This window comes from Pagrus pagrus (assembly GCF_965226575.1).
Source record: "Pagrus pagrus genome assembly, chromosome: 7".
NCBI lineage: Eukaryota > Metazoa > Chordata > Actinopteri > Spariformes > Sparidae > Pagrus > Pagrus pagrus.
The window spans coordinates 24,359,084-24,376,637 of NC_140191.1; the positions used below are offsets into that span (position 1 = coordinate 24,359,084).

Below are 17,554 nucleotides of genomic sequence, written 5' to 3' on the forward strand. Positions count from 1 at the left end.
ACGACAATTGGATAGAGGATGGGTCTCAGCCCAAAATAGACCTCATTAACTTTTGGTGTGGATTCGGATAAAGGGATGGATAGAGGGATTTTTACAAATTCTCTTTAACATTGTGAGGTAGGGCTTTTTTCCCCACATTTTATTGTTGATTTCTCAGGGAATAATGCATGGATCTTAATAAAAAATCAAACAAACAAACATAATTGTCACCAAAATATGCCTGATTTTATTTTATTTTTATATTACCTTTCTTAATTTCTCTATAATGTGTCAATTCTCCTGTATCTAAAAATATTCCTAATCTAAACAACCAAACCAAAATTTCTATAATTTTCATTTGGTGAATATTTGGTCACCAGAAAGAACATTGGGGACGACACACATAAAAAAGTCAGTCTTAGCCATTGTTAAAACTTTTGATGTGGATTTTTCTTTTACTTTTCCCTCCATAAAGACATTAAAAACAACAACGAGATCTAATTTGAACTCACGCTGGCTTCGCAAAGATGATTTTTTATCAAATCGAGTGTGAACGACCTTTGCCGCCTTGAGCAAACACAGCTACCTGAGGAGTAAGAAGCAGAAAAACCCGTCCTGGTGTGAAGCGGCCCTTGTTGTCCGCGTAGTTAAGCAGAAGCATGAGATGACGTGACACTGGCAGCCCTGCCAGGCGGTGTTGTCGCAGCCAATGGGGGGCAGAGGACACAACGGAGAGTAATGGCTGCTACATGCCATCAACCTCGCAGCGATAAAAACACACCAGCACCACGTTTCATCTGCTCTGTTTTTCTCTATTTTAATTCCTTCTGTTTGTTTGTTTGTTTGTCGACCTTGCCATGTCAGCTGACCTTCCTCCATCCAGGACCCTGAAGAGAGGGGGAGAAAAAAACAACAATGAGCAGGACGCTGACATTTCTGCACAGAGAAAGAACAAACAGCACATACAAAACGCCCCCCTCACCCTCCACTCCCCTCAGACAAATTTACTCAAAAATATGTGTGTGTCTTGAACGTCCGAGGCTGTCCGGCTCGCGGCCACCATTGCCAAGGAAGTGTCAGGGTGTCGTGACAACTTCAGCGACTGCGGTGCGATGGGTGACCCTCGGCCGGCAGAGGGGGGGCGTTGAATCCTCCACCCACCCTGGATCCTGACAGATGTCATATACCTCCTCCATGGGCACCTTCTGTTTCCTGTTCACCTTTCTCCATCCTGCAGCGTTAGGGCTCCTGTCTCCACCTCGTCAAAGCACACACACACATACACACACACACACACACACACACATGGAGGGGGAGAGACAGACAGAGAAGGAGAGACAGAAAGTTGACCGATACAGGTTTATAAACACCAATATTTAAGGATTGACAGAGGCGATAGAGCGCTTTCAGTCGATTGTACCAGAATAAATGCAAAAATGTATCTTTTTCCCACCTGAGTTAAACCAGCACATCACACTTAAGCCTGGAGATTTATTAATAAAAGTGTTTAATTCTCGTCATCTGTTCGCGCTGACTCTATTTATGCCTTTTTGTTTAAATACTGTCTGCTCAACTTAAAAGGCAAATGTGCATCCTGCGCTCTCTGGCATTCATATCGCCTTCTCGGAGGACATTTCCTGTTATTTACCAAAGGCTTTTCTCTGAGAACAGTTGGTATTTTAGTCTTAGCACACCCCACTCAAAACCTGTTTGCACAGATTTTCCCAATCATCCTTCAGACCGTAGTTTGACAGAAACACTTCAACAGAATGAGATTCTGCCTCGTTACATTGTCTCATACTGTTACATCAAAAGTGTCACCAGCCCACTCCGTGAATAACAAGTCTAACAAACCAAAAAGCCTTATGATATTAGATTTCCATAAACCTTCTGCTGGCTGCCTCCTCGTTGGGATTGTGTATCATCCACTCAAAATGCTCTCCTAGATGGAAATGTGCAGACTAAATCTGATCATGGCGCTAGATAATGTTCACTTCTCACTCCTGAAACACAGACTTGGGCTAGGAAACGGAGGGGATCCTGTGACTAACCCATCAATCACGCTGACGTTGTGCTCGAGTGATGGATATTCTAATTTCCCTTTTATATACAGGTGCACAGGATGGATGGATGACGATTAATGGACGGGCAAGGCTGTTCCCAGAAAACAAAGAAAGACGCAGAGCGGCCTGCGGCGTCACTTTGGAGGCCAGGGAGCTGCATTTCCCCGTGTTTTGAAGATGATACCTCACATTTGGGACTTGATTTCCCTGTAAACACGCGAAGACGAGGTATACATCCTGAGGTGACAAAGGTGTTGCTAACACAACAATTGTCTCCCCTCCACAGGGACCTACAACAGGTCCTGCAGTCACTTCTCTGACAGCCCTTGACACCCTCACCTCGCCTCATTTTCACGCAACCTGTTTCTCACATTCTGTCACTGCTATCACCTCCGTAATTATTCCTTAACTTTCACCCCACCTCAGACTGCTTAGACCGTAGTTTATTTAAAAACATCATCCTCCTCAGGCCAACTCTTCCAACACGCCGTGCTTATCTGTCAAACTCTTCAAAGTCGGAGTTGTGCCAAACATCCTTTTGATGAAATCTTCTGACGTATCGGCGCTGCGGGCTTGAATCTCTGAAGACGTTTCCTCAACAATCTCTCATCCTGTCTTTTCAAGAGCAACTTTCTTCTCTCTATGTACTGCTTTTAAGCAAACACCTCTTTCATATCGACCCTTCCGTTTAACCCTTTGTGCCATGCCGGAGGTTAAATGGTTTCACCCCACTAATTGGCCAAAGTCGTCACTGACATGGAGGCAAATGAAGCGGAGGAAGTTCATCAGACTAACTCAGGATGATCAGTGATGGAATGTAACTAAGTTAATCAAGTACTGTACTTTTTTCTGTACAATTTTGAGGTACTGGTGCTTAACTTGAGTATTTCCATTTTCTGCTACTCAAAAGAGACCTACATGCTTTTTTGTTTTTCCCTTTCCTTCAGTGTGTTATACAGGTTATTGTACATGTAAAAGGTCTTGAAAGTTAAAAAGGCAAACATCTTCAACAATGGGAGCTCCTCTCTCCCACAGAAAACACTGCTCCTGAAACACCTCGTCAGCAGTCCCTCCTTTCATTCTGTGACTTCTTGACATCACACTATGTCACCATGTCACACATTTGCCTAATTTATGCCTATGTTCACAGTAGAAATAAAGCTGACTAGAAGCTGAAAACACGACAGAGCTGATGTGGAGACACAGTGACTATTGCTGGCTCGGGCGTGTGTGGGCTGACAAATCAGAGCAGACTGGGAGGCGGGCCTTAAAGACACAGGAGCTAAAACAGAGCGTCCCAGACAGAGGGGGAATACAGCGCTGCTGCAGCACTGCACAGTATGTGATAACTGGTTTTGGGTTTGGTAACCCAAAATAAAATGATGAACCTGAAAGTGAGCATAACATGTCTCCTTTAATACTTCCACTCTACAACATGGTGGTGGCCACTACTGTACTTTTCACTCCATTTTTTACTGCACTACTACTACTATTGTTTGATTACTTTAGTCACTAGTTACTCTGCAGATTCCTTCTGCTTTTTCCATCTGGTTTGAACTGATCTATTTCACAATTGGATATCTTTCTTATCTATCTTAATAGTCAGACCAAGTAGTTACACTAACCACACTCAAATATGTCCTTTTGATGGACATCAGTGGCAAACTATTTCCCCTGTGATCTCTAGTTTCCTTCCTCGTTTCCCTTCACAGCTGACATTGAACATGAGCATTCATAAACCATCCCGACTTTTCATGAGACTTAACAATCCAGCCTGAGATCTCTCTTCCACCTCTGTCCTTCTCCCTCTCTCTCCCTCTATCTCACTTTATCTCTCGCTCTCCATCCCTCCCTCCCTGTCCGAAGCTGTCCTCCCAGCCATCTGTCATGTGATGTTTATGGGCCCTTTTGCTTTTGTGTCCTGATGACCACTGTCACAGAGAGCTACCCATTACCGATGCGGCCTGATGAACGATGTTACCCAGACGCATTGCTGACACCCCTGTGTCCTTGGCCGCAGAGACGCTGCCTCGCTAGCCAGCTCAGGCCAGTAAAGAATGAGGACAGGGGGGACCTGAGGGAGCTGGACTGAGGACCTGTCCGTCATCCCGCCGACAGGATGCTCATACCCCCTCCCCTCCCCTCTCCTCTTTATCCAGCCAATGGAAATATGGGGCTGGTCAGCGTGGCGATGGCGATGATGTTGTCATTAATCCTGAGGTGGTGAATAGCGCCCTTGCCTTTCACCTGAATATATATCTACATCTTAACAGACACGGTGAGGGACCCTCGCTCCCCTCCAGAGGCCACAGAAGGTGCCCTAAAGGGTTAATGTAGGTAGGAAGAGATGATGAATGTAGCTGAGTGTGATTTTATCTGTCAAATAGAAATGTTAGTGCTTGTTTGGATGTTTTATTCAATACGTTTGTAGTGCAGCGAGCTGGAATAAAGTTTTATCGTCGTGTGTTGATAGTGGTAAATATAAGCTGTTCTAATATGATTTTTTTTTATCATGCTGTTAAATTTTTAAATTGTACGCTTATTTGGGTCACTTGAGAACTTGGCCGCGTCGACCTGCAAATTTATCCTCTGTCAGATATTGGCTTGGTTACAATGGTTTGATCTACACGCCTGGATGTCTCCTACTGCAGGACGAAAGGTGTTAGATGTGAAGGTCAAACCAGGCTGAATATAGTCACTTAGTCACAGATGCTGAGGTTACATACCTAGGACAGGATGACATGGCCTTATATGATATTGCTTTATTTTTTAGGCTATATCAAGATCTGAAAAGCACTTCATAAGGGCTGGGTGAACAAAATCAAACATCCCAATATCTTTTTAAAGACATAGCTCACTGTTAATATTGAATATTGTAGGGATGACCATTGGTACTTTCACAAAATGTAAACTCAGATCAGATTTTTGATCAACAATAATCAGCTATGTGGATATAATGACTGATTGGGTAAAGACCAGTCTTACAACAAGTAGAACAGTCTGGTAAGTTCAAAAAATGTACATCACTTTCCTGTACTGCAGCCTTTAAAACCGGGAAAAGACAACACTTGTGCCACATCATGACATAACAATATCCAAAATCTGAGATGATATGTGGTCTCATATCACAATAACAATTGAATATCAACACATGGCCCTGCCCTTCAGTACATATAACCATTGTTTTGATGTTTGCTTGAACAACTCTACTAAATCCAGGCCTTTAGACTCCCCCGAGAGGTAGCTGGACAATTCTGAAGGGGTTGTTAGATTATTGACAAGATGAAAAACTAGAATGGCACTCAGTAGAGTGCACACCTCCACCAAGGCCCAACAGTGCCCTTTACTTCAATCAAGCCTAATCCTATATCAAATGAAACTTAAATAAATGAGCTAGATCCAGATTTTTATAAGGATCCACATCAGATTGTCCGCACTAACAGATACCAGCCCCCTAAATATGCCTGATCTTTTTCATCAAGATCACTCCATCCAGTATTCACTGAGAAATTAACAAAAATGTCAAAACATTTCGCCCACATCTCAGTCTTCCTCAGCAGGTGCTTGTATGTTAACAGTCCAAATTATTTTTACTATTTTGTTTTCACCTGTGTTGCTTGTTGGTTGGTTTGACAGCAGGATTACACAAAAACTACTGAAGAGATTTCCACGAAACCTGGATGGAGGATGAGTGTCGGCTCGGAATAGACCCCATTAACTTTCTGGATAAAGGGCCGGATCAAGGAATGTTTTCTCACTTTCACTGACATTGTGAGATAGGACTTTCTTTTGTTGTTGACATTTTTGTTGGTTTCTCAGGGAATAATGCATGGATCTTGATGAAAAAAATCAGGTGGATGTAATTGGCTGGTATCCATGAGTGAGTGCATGTTTTGTGTATCATAGACCTAGTGAACTTAAATTTTGCTTAAGCATTTGTAGGTGGTTTAAAATTTAGAGTGATAGAAGTCTATCGAGGTTGATATTGGATGAGGCTTGATTGAATTAAAGGGGACTGTTGGGCCTTGGCAGAGGTATGTGCTCTACTGAGTGCCATTCTAGTTTTTTCTTACTTTTCTCTCATCTTTGCTCTTTATTGTAAAATAATTGGTGATTTAATCTCTACAGGCATGTAAAGATTATTCATATTAAATAGCCTGATGAGGGTTCACTCTAAGACACTGGTTCGTTTTTTAAAGGGCCCCAAGTCAAAAAGGTGGGAGCTGCTGACCTAGACATCTAAACACTTTTCAGTTTTCACCAAATTTTTCCCACTTTGAACCTGCACCTCAAGACATCTTTTGACCCACAAATCACCAAATCAATGCCCAGAGTCACTGCTCTATATCATAAAAATCAACCATTTTAAGTCGTCAGGGTTTGTCACAGCTGATCTTAACAGAGGAAAACAACAGAGAGGATAATCCGCTCACAGTACTGTAACATAATGTGAACAATCTGCTGGACAAAATAAAAAATCTCATTTAATCAGCGAGGCCTTCTCTCCTCTTGTGTCACCCTCCCTCCCTCTCCCTTCTCCGTCTCTCTCCGACTCTCCGTGAACGTCTTTACTGGCCGGTGAAGCCGCTGATGAATTCTTAAGCAGATCACACTGATAATTGTATTTCATAACTGTCAGTTGTGCGAAGGCTGCCAGTGTGCCCAGGAGCTATTTGTGTCTCAGTTTGTCCTCCACACACCTACCCCCCCTCCCCCCTCACCCCTCCACTACTCTGTCCAACCCCCCCAATCACCAGGGATGTGCTTACTGTCTCCGGCCCCGAATTACTCAATCAGGAGGACACATTTACGGATGACACCTTTATTACAATTAATCAGGGGAACTTGATTAAGAAAGTTATTCCTCCCCTTCATTGAGACTTACACAAGTGGTTCTGCTGCATATTGTAATTTATGTCCCACTGAGCTCTCGCGCCGCTGATAGACAGAAAAGCCGACAGATTGCCAGCCATACTGAGACACATGTGGACGTGTGTGTGTGAGGAGGGGAGTGTGTGTGTGCGTGTGAGCGGCCCCCACGCACATCTACATATCCAGAAACACATGCACGGCCACAAACAAACACATTCCCCTATCATTCTGTCATGCACAACTCAGGTTTCGCAAACAGTTTAATAAATGACTTTAATTGGCTGTAGAGATGTGCTCGCTAAAGGAGGCTTGAATATTCCATTTCCCTTTCTTCTTGTCTCTTTCCTTCACTCTCCCTCTCTTTAACACACACACACACACAAACACACACACACACACACACACACACACACGCTCCTGAATGAAGCCATCTCTTTACCTTTACTCACAGTTCCTGGGTCTGCTGTGGCTAATTAGTCGAGTGGGGTTTTAGGTTTGGTAATTAGGCGGAGGTAGGAGTGACGGGGGCTCGGGGAGTTGGGGAGTTGAGGGGGTCTGACTGACTTGCAGAGAAAGAAACTGGACTGTCTGGATCCTGGCAGCACCAAGCAGCCAGCCAGTGTCCCTCAGGCGCCTGGAGGTAGACTACCATCCCACACGATGAGGGTGATGTCTTTGTTATGTGCCACATGTTCCAGCGAGGGGAAACTGTGGAGAAAGAGTGTTTTTAGTGGGAAAAAAAGAAAGAGACAGAGAGAGACCTTTTGAGAATTTCACTCCCCGAAAATATGTTTAAGTGCAACAATGAAAACCACCTCCGTGCTGTGGTGTTGGATTGAAAATTAAAATGGATTGGAAGGGTAGAAAAAGTTGTGATTTCAAGAAGTTTGATTTCAAGAGTTGTGACTTTTTTCTTTCTTTCATAAACCAGTAATATAGAGGGGAGACACATTTTCATCGTAAATGGGTTTTCAACGCTTTCAGCTCTGCAAAAGAAACGATCCACCAGTACTTTATTTTTGCTTATTATCTTTAAATGCTTCATATCATTGAAATCTGTACAACCTAAGCTAAAAGGTTATTTAAGTCTATTAACAATTATGAATTATTAAAGTATTAATACTATCATACATAAATAAAATCAATAATCCCTGTTTTCATACAGTAGGGTTAACCTTCCCTTAGCAGCTGCCAGTGTGGCCACCAGGGACCATTATACCCAGTGCTGGGAAGGTTACTTTTTTGAAACGTAATCTACTTTACAGATTACAAATGTAATAAGTATCAAACTAATGTAACCTGTTACATTTGATTACTTTTCTAACACATGTTTTAAAGTGGGCCAATAAATCAGAAAAGTCAGATAATGCAGACTGAAGAAACAATCAAAAATACTCAGATTAGAGTGCACACTACCCAGTGAACAGAGCCTGTCTAGACACGTACAGCTTCTTGTGAACCACCCTGTCCTTAACGGTGTTGCACTAATAGTTGTTCCAGCAGCTTTTCGCACCCACATTGCCCGAAAATATGAAAAAAGAAAGCATTTATGTGCGCCGAAAAGATGTGAAGCAACAGAATAAATGTTATATTCTTCATATACTTGGTAGGGTTATGGTTACTACATCCCTTTGTTGTCACCAACATACTGATTAGTATCTGTAATATCTTTTCTTAGTAACTGTAAAGATAACAATCATATTTCCCAATAAATTTAACCCGTCTAGACATGTACCGATCCTTATAAGCCATCACATCCTTGTTGGTGTTGCACTCAAATTTGTCCCAGCAACTTTTCTGACCCGTGTCGTCAGAAAATATGAAGAAAGAAAGCACTCATGCGTGAGTAAAAGATGTAAAGCAACAGAATAAATGTTATATTCTACAAGCAAGCTGCTTATTAAAAAGAATATATTCATATGTGACCCCTTTGTTATCGCCAACATATTGATTTAGTATCTGTGGTTTAATTACATATTTTTTTTCTCAGTAACCGTAATGGATTGCAATTATATTTATTTTGTGTTTTAATTACAAACACCCTTACATGTAACTCGTTAGTCCCCAACACTGATTTCATCCTAATGGTGACTTTTACTTCCTAGTGAAAGAGTAACATAAACACTGTATCACATTCTACATCCCTGTATAATCTATTGCTAACTTATTCTTTCTTTACGGCTATAAATTCAACACTACAAAAACGAGCCATACGTATTATCATTAACAAGGCTGATTGTTATGCTCGCACAAATCCACTGTTTCTAAATTCCCATGTCATGAAATTTAACGATTTGTTTAATTTTAAAATAATTAGAAAGTCACTCCTAGACTGTTCTTTTCCATACAGGAAAGCAAATATGACCTGAGAGGTGTTTGTATGTCTGCTTTATATAAAAGCTGAAAAAGGTATGAAAGGAGCGGTATGTCCACTGTTGGGGTTAAGTTATAGAACGGTGCAAAATAATAGTTTGTCAATAGTGTCAATGACTTTATTTTGTCGTTTTCTGCAGGGTAGCTTAAATGATTAAAAATTGATACAAGGACCGTTGACTTTGTTTATACTATACTGTTTATATTTACTGTATTATGTGTGATGACTGAAAACTACTAATGCTGCTACTACGACAAAGTCATGTCAATGATACACCAATAACGTCCTTTAGTTTGTTACGAGACCACACAAAGTGAGGCTGTAGCAGTGAAGCCCTGAATGTGCTAAAATAAACAAGTGTGTTTTAATTCTTATTAAAAGTTCAACTTTTGATTTGCACGAGGGAGAAGTATTATTTTCTGTCAAAAGTCTCACTTTCAGGTAAAGCGCCACCAATATCAGCACATCTCAGAAATACATCTATTTTGCAGCCTTTCTGAAGAGCACTGACTCATTGTTAATTATAAAGCTGCATTAACTATAAAACGACCAATAACAAGGCAATTAAAACTGTGCTAATGAACGAGCAGCCCATTCATATGATAACACTTGTCAAAATCTATGCTCTGCATTTAAATCCTTCACATATCCATCAGGTTAAAAAGGGTAAACTCGGCTTACCTACATATACATATTAATCTAAATGTACCTGCTGTGTGAATGACCCTTTCTGAGGAGAACGACTACACCAACCCTCGACTAAAATGAGAGAGACAGTAGGCATAACTCCTCAAACGAAGAAATGTTCCTGAACTTTTACCATCAGACAAAAGTCTGCCAACGCTTCTGAAGAAGCTTCTCTATCTTTAATGTCTTGTTTACGCTCCACGGTTCCAGGTTGCTTCAATACATTGCCAGTTAGCAGGCTCCGACTGCAACACAATCCAATTAAATAAAGAGTGTTGTCTCTCCAGGTTCCTGTGTTCTCTAATTGGGGCTGTGACTGCTCACTAATCAGCGGAGGTACAGGTAGGCCCTGGAGGACGCCGAGACGAGGCCTCTCCTGGTAATTGAAGAGATGCTAAACCTGGCCTATTCCTCGCTGTGCAACATGGATGCACACAGTACTCGAGCATCCACGTGCATCATCGCGTTTTTGCATCATCACGGCCGACAAAACAGATGTGATGGCGATAATTAAACGATTACTGTTTCTTCTGTTGGTCAGATCATCTTAAAGCATTTTTCAGCGTTAGTTTCTTGTCCTCTTTAATTATGTCGTTTTAATTTAAACAAAGGCACAATCTTTTAGCTCGTGTGTCAACAGTTTTAAGTGTGTGAGGTGACGTAACGGTAACGGGTGAGTCAAAATTTTATATTGTAGATTTAAAGAAGAAAAGACGCCACTTTTTAACAGTAAGTTGACAGATCGACAGACAGACAGACTGGCATGACAGATTTGGAGGGATACTCAGGGAAAAGTTGATAAAATATACTGAAAAGTGAGAAAAATGCAGTGTTCTAAATGAATCTCGTGCGTCATCACATCTTTGCATCATAACGCCTGACAAAAACAGAAGTGATGGCGATGATTTAATTACTTAATTACTGTTTGTTCTGTTGGTCAGATAAACTAAAGGCCTTTTTAATGTTATTTTCATTTATTCTTTTAATTTTGAAAATAACAATTCATTTTAAATCTCATGTCAACAGTGTAAGTGGCTCAAGGTCACGGGAATGTGTGTGTCAGTCAAAATTGTTTATTTTAGATATTAAGAAAGACAAAGCGAAGAAATATGTCTGTCTGTTAATACACAATAATGATAATGTCATATTGACAAAATCATTGCGAGACTTTATAAAATGAAGTTTAGTGGATATGAGCATGAATATGTATACATATATAATATGAATGATATGGAGGGAAACAGAGAGAAAAGGTAGTTTAGGGGTTAATTTTCCAAATCATTCTCTTGTTGCTGTGTTTAAGTAATAATTTAAAGTGCTACTTTATTATTTGTATATGCACATATTACCCGTCTTATTAAAACACACTGCGTATGTGAAAGATAATACAGGACTTCCATAAGTAAACATAACTAAATCTGAAAGTGTCCGCCGTCTGTGCCAAAGACCGTCAGTTTTCCTCCGACTTCCTTACACTCTGGATTGAAAACGGCCTTGGCCTGGTGTGTTCCTGATTTCCTGCGCCGTCTGCTGAAGGTAGCAGCTTTGCATGCTGGGGTCACACCTGTAACGTATTTCACACTGCGTTATATTTTGAGTGGCCACCTGGATGAGGAAATAACATGTTCACAGTGCATGAACACTACAGCCCTCCCTGCCAGGTAGGAACAGGTGTTTGTTTTTAGACGACACACAGGACATTAATACGACATGGACGGCCTCAACGTACACAGTGTCTCATTTCTGATTCTTGCCTTTTTAAAAATAGAGGAAATTAAATGTTAAATCCTGTCAGATCTCGGACATTTTCCACCTATTAAGGCTTCTGCATTTAAAAACCTTTCTTTTTTCTCTCGTGCATGATAATGATAATATGTGTTGTGTAGAAATAAGCTGCGAAGTGACTAAACTTCCTAACGTATGTTCTGCTGCTTTGTTTCCTGTTTCCAAAACTAAATTAAACACACACACAAACACACAATGGAAATGAAAAAAAAATGTCAAAGGGCATTCCACAATACATTCACTATAAGTGATTTTTCGTACGTTCAGTGGAGAAAAGTAATGGCATTTTATAGTCTGGCTCCTGGTTAGCTGGACTAATTTTTTTTTATTATGTGCAGCTTCTGGGCATGTGAATGAAAAGATTGATTGTGTGAATGCCATTTCTGTCAGCCACAAACAGGCAATGAAATACCAAGCACACCTGGAGCAGCGCTCACTTTTGACAAGCACATACCAATGTAAGCGCCCCCCCCCCCATTAGAAAAACAATGAAGTCTATCATAAAACATTTATGGTAGATAAAGTGCGTGTGAGTGCGTAAAGCTGGCACGTTATGGCAGCGGGTCGAGAATAATTTCAGGGGTGGAACACAAGATTAAGAAAACCTGTAAAAAACAGTTTCTGGGTGGCTGTAGATTCAGATTTTTATAGGAATATTTGTGCAATATTATTTTTAATGCACCGTTGTTTTCACTGTGTTGCATAAAGCTTCCAAAACCAGGATAGATTTCAATAAAGTTATTATTATGTTTATTGAAATCATTACTTTATAGTGTTATATCAATCATACAAAAATAAAGAACATAATCTGTATTTGAAATGATTAAAGACGTTTTCTTCTCAAACTTAACAATCATTTGGGTTCAAGTATGATTTTTGGTGCATTAACAATCAGTGAAATCACAGCTTACTACTGCTAACAGAGGGTGGTGCCACATCCACCACCACCTTGCCCAGGTTTTTCCCATCATACATGTAGTCCACAGCTCTGAACACTGACTCCAACCCTGTGAACCTCCCCTCCTGTGCCAAATCCCCTCCATCCACCTCACACACCAGCTTCCCCTTGGCAAACATCTGCATCATGCTACCCAGAGCCTCCCTGTAGTCACTGATGAAGTGGGGCAGGAAGAAACCCCGAATACTGGCCGACTTCTGGAGCAGCTTCACCGGTAGTGTTCCCCCTTTGAAGGGCGGGATCCCCGACGCGCTCTGGTACCCTGAGATGAAGCCAATCACGATCAGCCGGCCCTTATTGGCCAGACTGTTCACTGCGAGCTCTAAGAGGCTGCCTCCGACTGACTCATACACCACATCTATGCCTTGTGGGTACTCTTTCCTCAGCGTCTTGGCCAGGTCTTCTGTTTTGTAGTTGATCGGCCTGTCGCAGCCGATGGATTTAAGGAAGCCGGCTTTCTCGTCGGTTGAACAGGTCCCGATCACGTGACAACCGGCCTGTTTGGCAAACTGCACTGCGAACTGTCCCGTTCCACCAGCAGCCGCCGTGACCAGGACCGTCTCACCTTTGGCCAGGTCGCCCAGACGTTTCAGGGCGATGTAGGCCGTGGCACCGCTGACCAGCAGGGTGAGGAACTCTGGCTTCACCGCAGGTACAGGCACGCTTTCCTTGGCTGGCACCACCGTGTACTCAGCGAATGCACCGCTGCCGAAGTAGGCCACAGTGTCCCCGACGGTGTAACGGGAGCTGGCACTGAGGCCGAGGCCGACGACCTCACCGATACCCTCAAAACCGGCATCGAAGGGGGGCTTCACCGAGGGATCGTACCGGCCTGCTGAGTAATTAATATCAGAAGCGTTGATTCCCACAAAACTGAAATACAAAGACAAACAATAAATAAGGATTAAACGTGTGAGTTGTTAAAAAAATGCACACACAACGTTCAGAATCATGTCCAGAAGCTTCTATGTGGTCATCTGAAATCCTGTCTGAAGGTCAAGACTTCAGCTTCCTTCTCCAGACATGTCTGCACGGGGCACAAACACTCTGGTTTGTTTTGGCAATGATTCCCTTTCTTTCTGGGAGAGAACAGTCCTGCACTGACAGGGAAAGGTTTGTATCACAAAACACATTGCATGATGTCATGATTCATTGTCTTCAGAGACACCCACAACAAACTGCACTTTTAAAAAAATCCCAGATAGTTGCTTCTTGCCTCAACACGAAGACGGCTGTTTTCATCTTACTTCGGTAACATGTTGGAAACAAATATGTGAGAAAGGAATGTATAAATAAATCATTTACTGTCTTTTAGAGCGGCGCGCATGCTGCGCCTCATTACGGTGCATGTCACACATGTACTTTGAGCCCGTAGATAATGCTTCTGTGGTTTGTAGATGGGTCAGGATGATGTAACCAAACACCTTGATTGGACGACTTTACATCTGTGGAACCAGATTTGTGCATCACTGAAAATACTGAAACACTCGAGTTTAAGCAAAATGAGCCGAGAAGTGACAATAAAGTCAGAGTGTGTTCAAACAAAAACCTTCTGAACGCAACAATCATCTTACCGAGATGATTTAAAACCACAACACGCATTGTGATATAAAGATAAGTATCACTGGTGTGTGTGATGATAAACACTAAATGAAATATTTAAAAGGTGCACTGTGTAGTTATGGGGAAGACATTTTTATCAGAAGGGAAAGATCTTCATTGGATGATTTTTTTTATACCTAAACAAAATGTAATGTCTGTATAAACTATGTAGTTTCAGAGAAGAAATTCAAACTGAATTTTAAAATTTACAATATTAATGAGGTCATAATACAAACTGAGAAATATTTATCTTTACCATAAGTGAATAAACGAGCTGTTCTCAGAGGAAAGTAAGGTCCCAGAACACTGTTTGAAGCTAGACAGGTGGCAGGGTCCGCCACATATAAACAAGGTCAGTTTGTTTATGCATTAAAAGTCGAGACAATGAAGATCTTTCATCTTCCCCAATAATACATAGTGCACCTTTAAAGGACAACACAGTTTCATACTGTATTACTTTGTTTATATTTGGCGGACCCTGCCACCTTTCTAGCTTCAAACAGTGTTCTAGGACCTTATTTTCCTGAGAACAGCTTGTTAATTCACTTGTGGAAAAAATAAATATTTCTGGTTTTGTGTTATTACCTCATTAATATTGTACAAATCAAAATTCTGATTTCGAATTTATTCTCCAGAACTACACAGTGCCCCTTTAAGGTTTTAAGGCCTTCAAGGCAGACTGAAAATTACATTTCTGCTAATAATTTGTTTCGGAGTGCATTCTCACACAAAACATACTAAAAGAGGCTGTGCCATGATGAACCGTTGCTACTTCTGTCTCATGTGCAGGTCATCTGTCTTCGATTTGAGTGACTACACTTGATTGTTACTCTGAAGTGTGCTCATGGATCAGACGTGGCGGTGTGGAGCACTCTGTGATCTTTATTCTTGAGGATTTTACTGTAAGAGATCCGCTTCAGTGGAATCTTAAATAAAGAAGAAAGTTTCAATTCTTCCTTGTGAATTAATCCTCCTCTTTCACTGCAGTCACGAGCTTTCCAGTTATCAATTTCTCACTCTGAGATTCCCCATTGAACACTTTGAGACGGTGGATTTTTCACTTGGACTGCACTGATGCTCTGCAATGTGGGACGAGCGCTCCTCGATTTGCACCACAAACAGAAACATTTATTTCCTCTGTTAGCTGAAACATCCTCGCTTTATCTCCCAGTGACGGTCAAAGGTCTCGAGCAAGTGATCGCCGTCACCGATAAGACACCAATGAGCCACGTTTACACTTGATCTGATGGGAAAATATTTGTTTTATTGGCACCAAGTGGCACGATAAACCCTGAGGTGCATTTGGTGCATTTGCTAATTTAACATTTAAAATCAGATCAGGCGCACATACAGTCTGTAATGTAGTAGTGAATCAAAATTGGGGTAAAGCGTTACCTCCGGCTGGAATCAGAAATAGAACCTGGAATCTTACTATTTTTAAAAAGCGCATTCAGTTGCGCCTCTCCCACCTCACACCAGCTTTAATTCTATTTATCAATATATAATAATCACTGAGGCTACTGTGTCAGGCTGCAGGAGGCAGGGAGGCTGACTTCAGGTGCTCTTCCCTTACAGAGAACACACTGCTGAGAAATGATACTGCAATTCCCGCGCCATCTAACACCGCATCTCCTTCTCCATCATCTCCATCTCTTGATGCCAGTCTGAGCCCCCCCTCCATGACTTTCTGTTTGCAGTTTGGTGACGTAGAGAGACAGGAGGACAGAGAGAGAGAGAGAGGTGGGGGAGAGAGAGAGAAGAGAGAGAGGTGGGGGAGAGAGAGAGAGAGATGCCGAGATGGATTGATAGACAAATGCAGAGAGGGCGGAACTTGGAATTACAGTACAGCGCTTATTCCTCACGTATTTTGCCATCTTGTGATGATGATGATGATCGCAGGTGCTGGACATGGGTAAATCGAGGTAAGCGGAGCCCTTTATACAACTTCTCAACATTGCTGTGATAGATCGACATCCCATAATGAGCCATAAATAGACTCGTAAACACGCTTTGGGTCACCTTTTTTTGCTATTCCGGGCGCGCAGAGGAAGCGGCGGCGGCACGGTGCGTTTGCGGCCACCTCTTTCAAAAACAACAACTTACCGATTTCTGACGAGCAAGTCCGCGTCTCCGGGCGTCGGGACCGCGACGGTCTGCACAGAGACGGCCTCTCGGAAATTCGGACTAAGCTTGTTTACGACCAGCTTCCTCATGCTGCTCGGTATGGAGGATCCCTTGAAATCCATGAAGTGCGCTGAGTAGGACATATCTACGATGAAGCGCCGCGCAGTCGAATGAACTCCTGAAAGTGCGTCGGTGCCTCTGCGCCCCACGATTACCGATACCGCTCTCCCGCCGTGCCTCAGCAGCAGCAGGCTGGACATGGCTCCGAAATGTGACAAAGTTCACGGACAACTTGGCGTGCGTTTATGGCAGTAATAAGCCCGTCTGCCGTTAGCCTGCGCTAGAGGCTTTCCCCCCCCTCTCTGCACATGCACAGCGTGCAGGCCGGGCCGGACCGGGCCGGGCCGGGCACAGCGTGCCGATAAACCAAAACAAAAGCCGCGATGCTTCGCAGCGGGACTCTCGGTTACTTATGCAAAAAAAAACAACCCAAAACAAACAAGCACCGGATCGAGTGTTTGGGATTGAAAGGTTGCTGTGGTGCAGCCTTGTGAGCAGCACAGCAGCGCCCCAGACTTGTCGTCGGAGTCCCTCCCCTTCCCGGACACAGCGCTCACTTCCTAGTAAGGTGAAACAAATCAATCCTCGTCTCCTAACGTATCCTCCACCGCTTTTCCTCCCACGAACACAACCGCCAGCCCCGGCGGATCTTTATTGATAAACAGCGACAAAACACACAAAACACCAAACAATCGCCGAGCGCCTTCGCGTGAACGCGCTCTTTTGATTTGAAATCGCCTTTTTAATTTTTTTTATTTTGAAGGTTGCTCTCCCCCCCCACACAGAAACATGTCCGTGGCCACATGTTACACCTGTAACCACAGTCTGCATCAGCGATTCGTCAAAGTGTGTCCTTGCATTCGCGCACGTTTCCGTGCGTTGCCGTCTGTTGCCTATTGTCATGTGCCCGTCATGTTCTGGAAACATCGCTGCTTTTCAAAATAAGCGTGTGACAGTGTTACTACAACAGAACCTCCGTCCCTGCCCTCAGCGGGAGCCTGGACCTCTCACTCAGCCGGAGCTTTCACGAGCCAAAGGTGACATCGAAGT

At 42.6% G+C, this 17,554-nt stretch overlaps 2 protein-coding genes across 6 annotated transcripts in view; one reads left to right on the plus strand and one right to left on the minus strand.

Annotated features, from left to right (window-relative positions):
* Positions 1-1,203: 1,203 nt before the first annotated feature.
* On the minus strand, positions 1,204-17,031 carry LOC311259467 (prostaglandin reductase 3-like). Of its 5 annotated transcripts, none has more exons than XM_084356647.1 (3): positions 16,424-17,028; positions 12,817-13,591; positions 1,204-1,227 (listed from the first exon to the last, which is right to left on the minus strand). In XM_084356647.1, exons 1-3 carry the CDS (start codon positions 16,702-16,704, stop codon positions 1,219-1,221), a joined length of 1,065 nt encoding a protein of 354 aa, XP_084212773.1. In that variant the 5' UTR covers positions 16,705-17,028; the 3' UTR covers positions 1,204-1,218. The 5 variants fall into 5 exon arrangements, with proteins under 5 accessions (XP_084212773.1, XP_084212772.1, XP_084212775.1 ...); XM_084356646.1 differs by lacking the exon at positions 1,204-1,227 and adding an exon at positions 6,845-7,622 and having other exon boundaries at positions 16,424-17,029; XM_084356649.1 differs by lacking the exon at positions 1,204-1,227 and adding an exon at positions 7,631-11,539 and having other exon boundaries at positions 12,672-13,591; positions 16,424-17,031.
* The window catches only part of LOC311259466 (teashirt homolog 1-like), a 37,303-nt gene continuing 35,541 nt past the window's right edge, over positions 15,793-17,554 (plus strand). Inside the window, exon 1 of the mRNA XM_084356643.1 lies at positions 15,793-16,242. The gene's annotated coding sequence lies outside the window, so the exon portion shown is untranslated. The remainder of the gene's footprint in view (positions 16,243-17,554) is intronic.

Excerpts from the sequence above, each read along its gene's own strand:
- LOC311259467 (XM_084356649.1), bottom strand. The coding sequence starts at position 16,704 with ATGTCCAGCCTGCTGCTGCTGAGGCACGGCGGGAGAGCGGTATCGGTA. Across the intron at positions 13,592-16,423 it reads GACTTGCTCGTCAGAAATCG|TTTTGTGGGAATCAACGCTT; the intron begins GTAAGTTGTTGT and ends TTTGTATTTCAG. Across the intron at positions 11,540-12,671 it reads ACCACCCTCTGTTAGCAGTA|GTGTGACCCCAGCATGCAAA; the intron begins GTAAGCTGTGAT and ends AATACGTTACAG.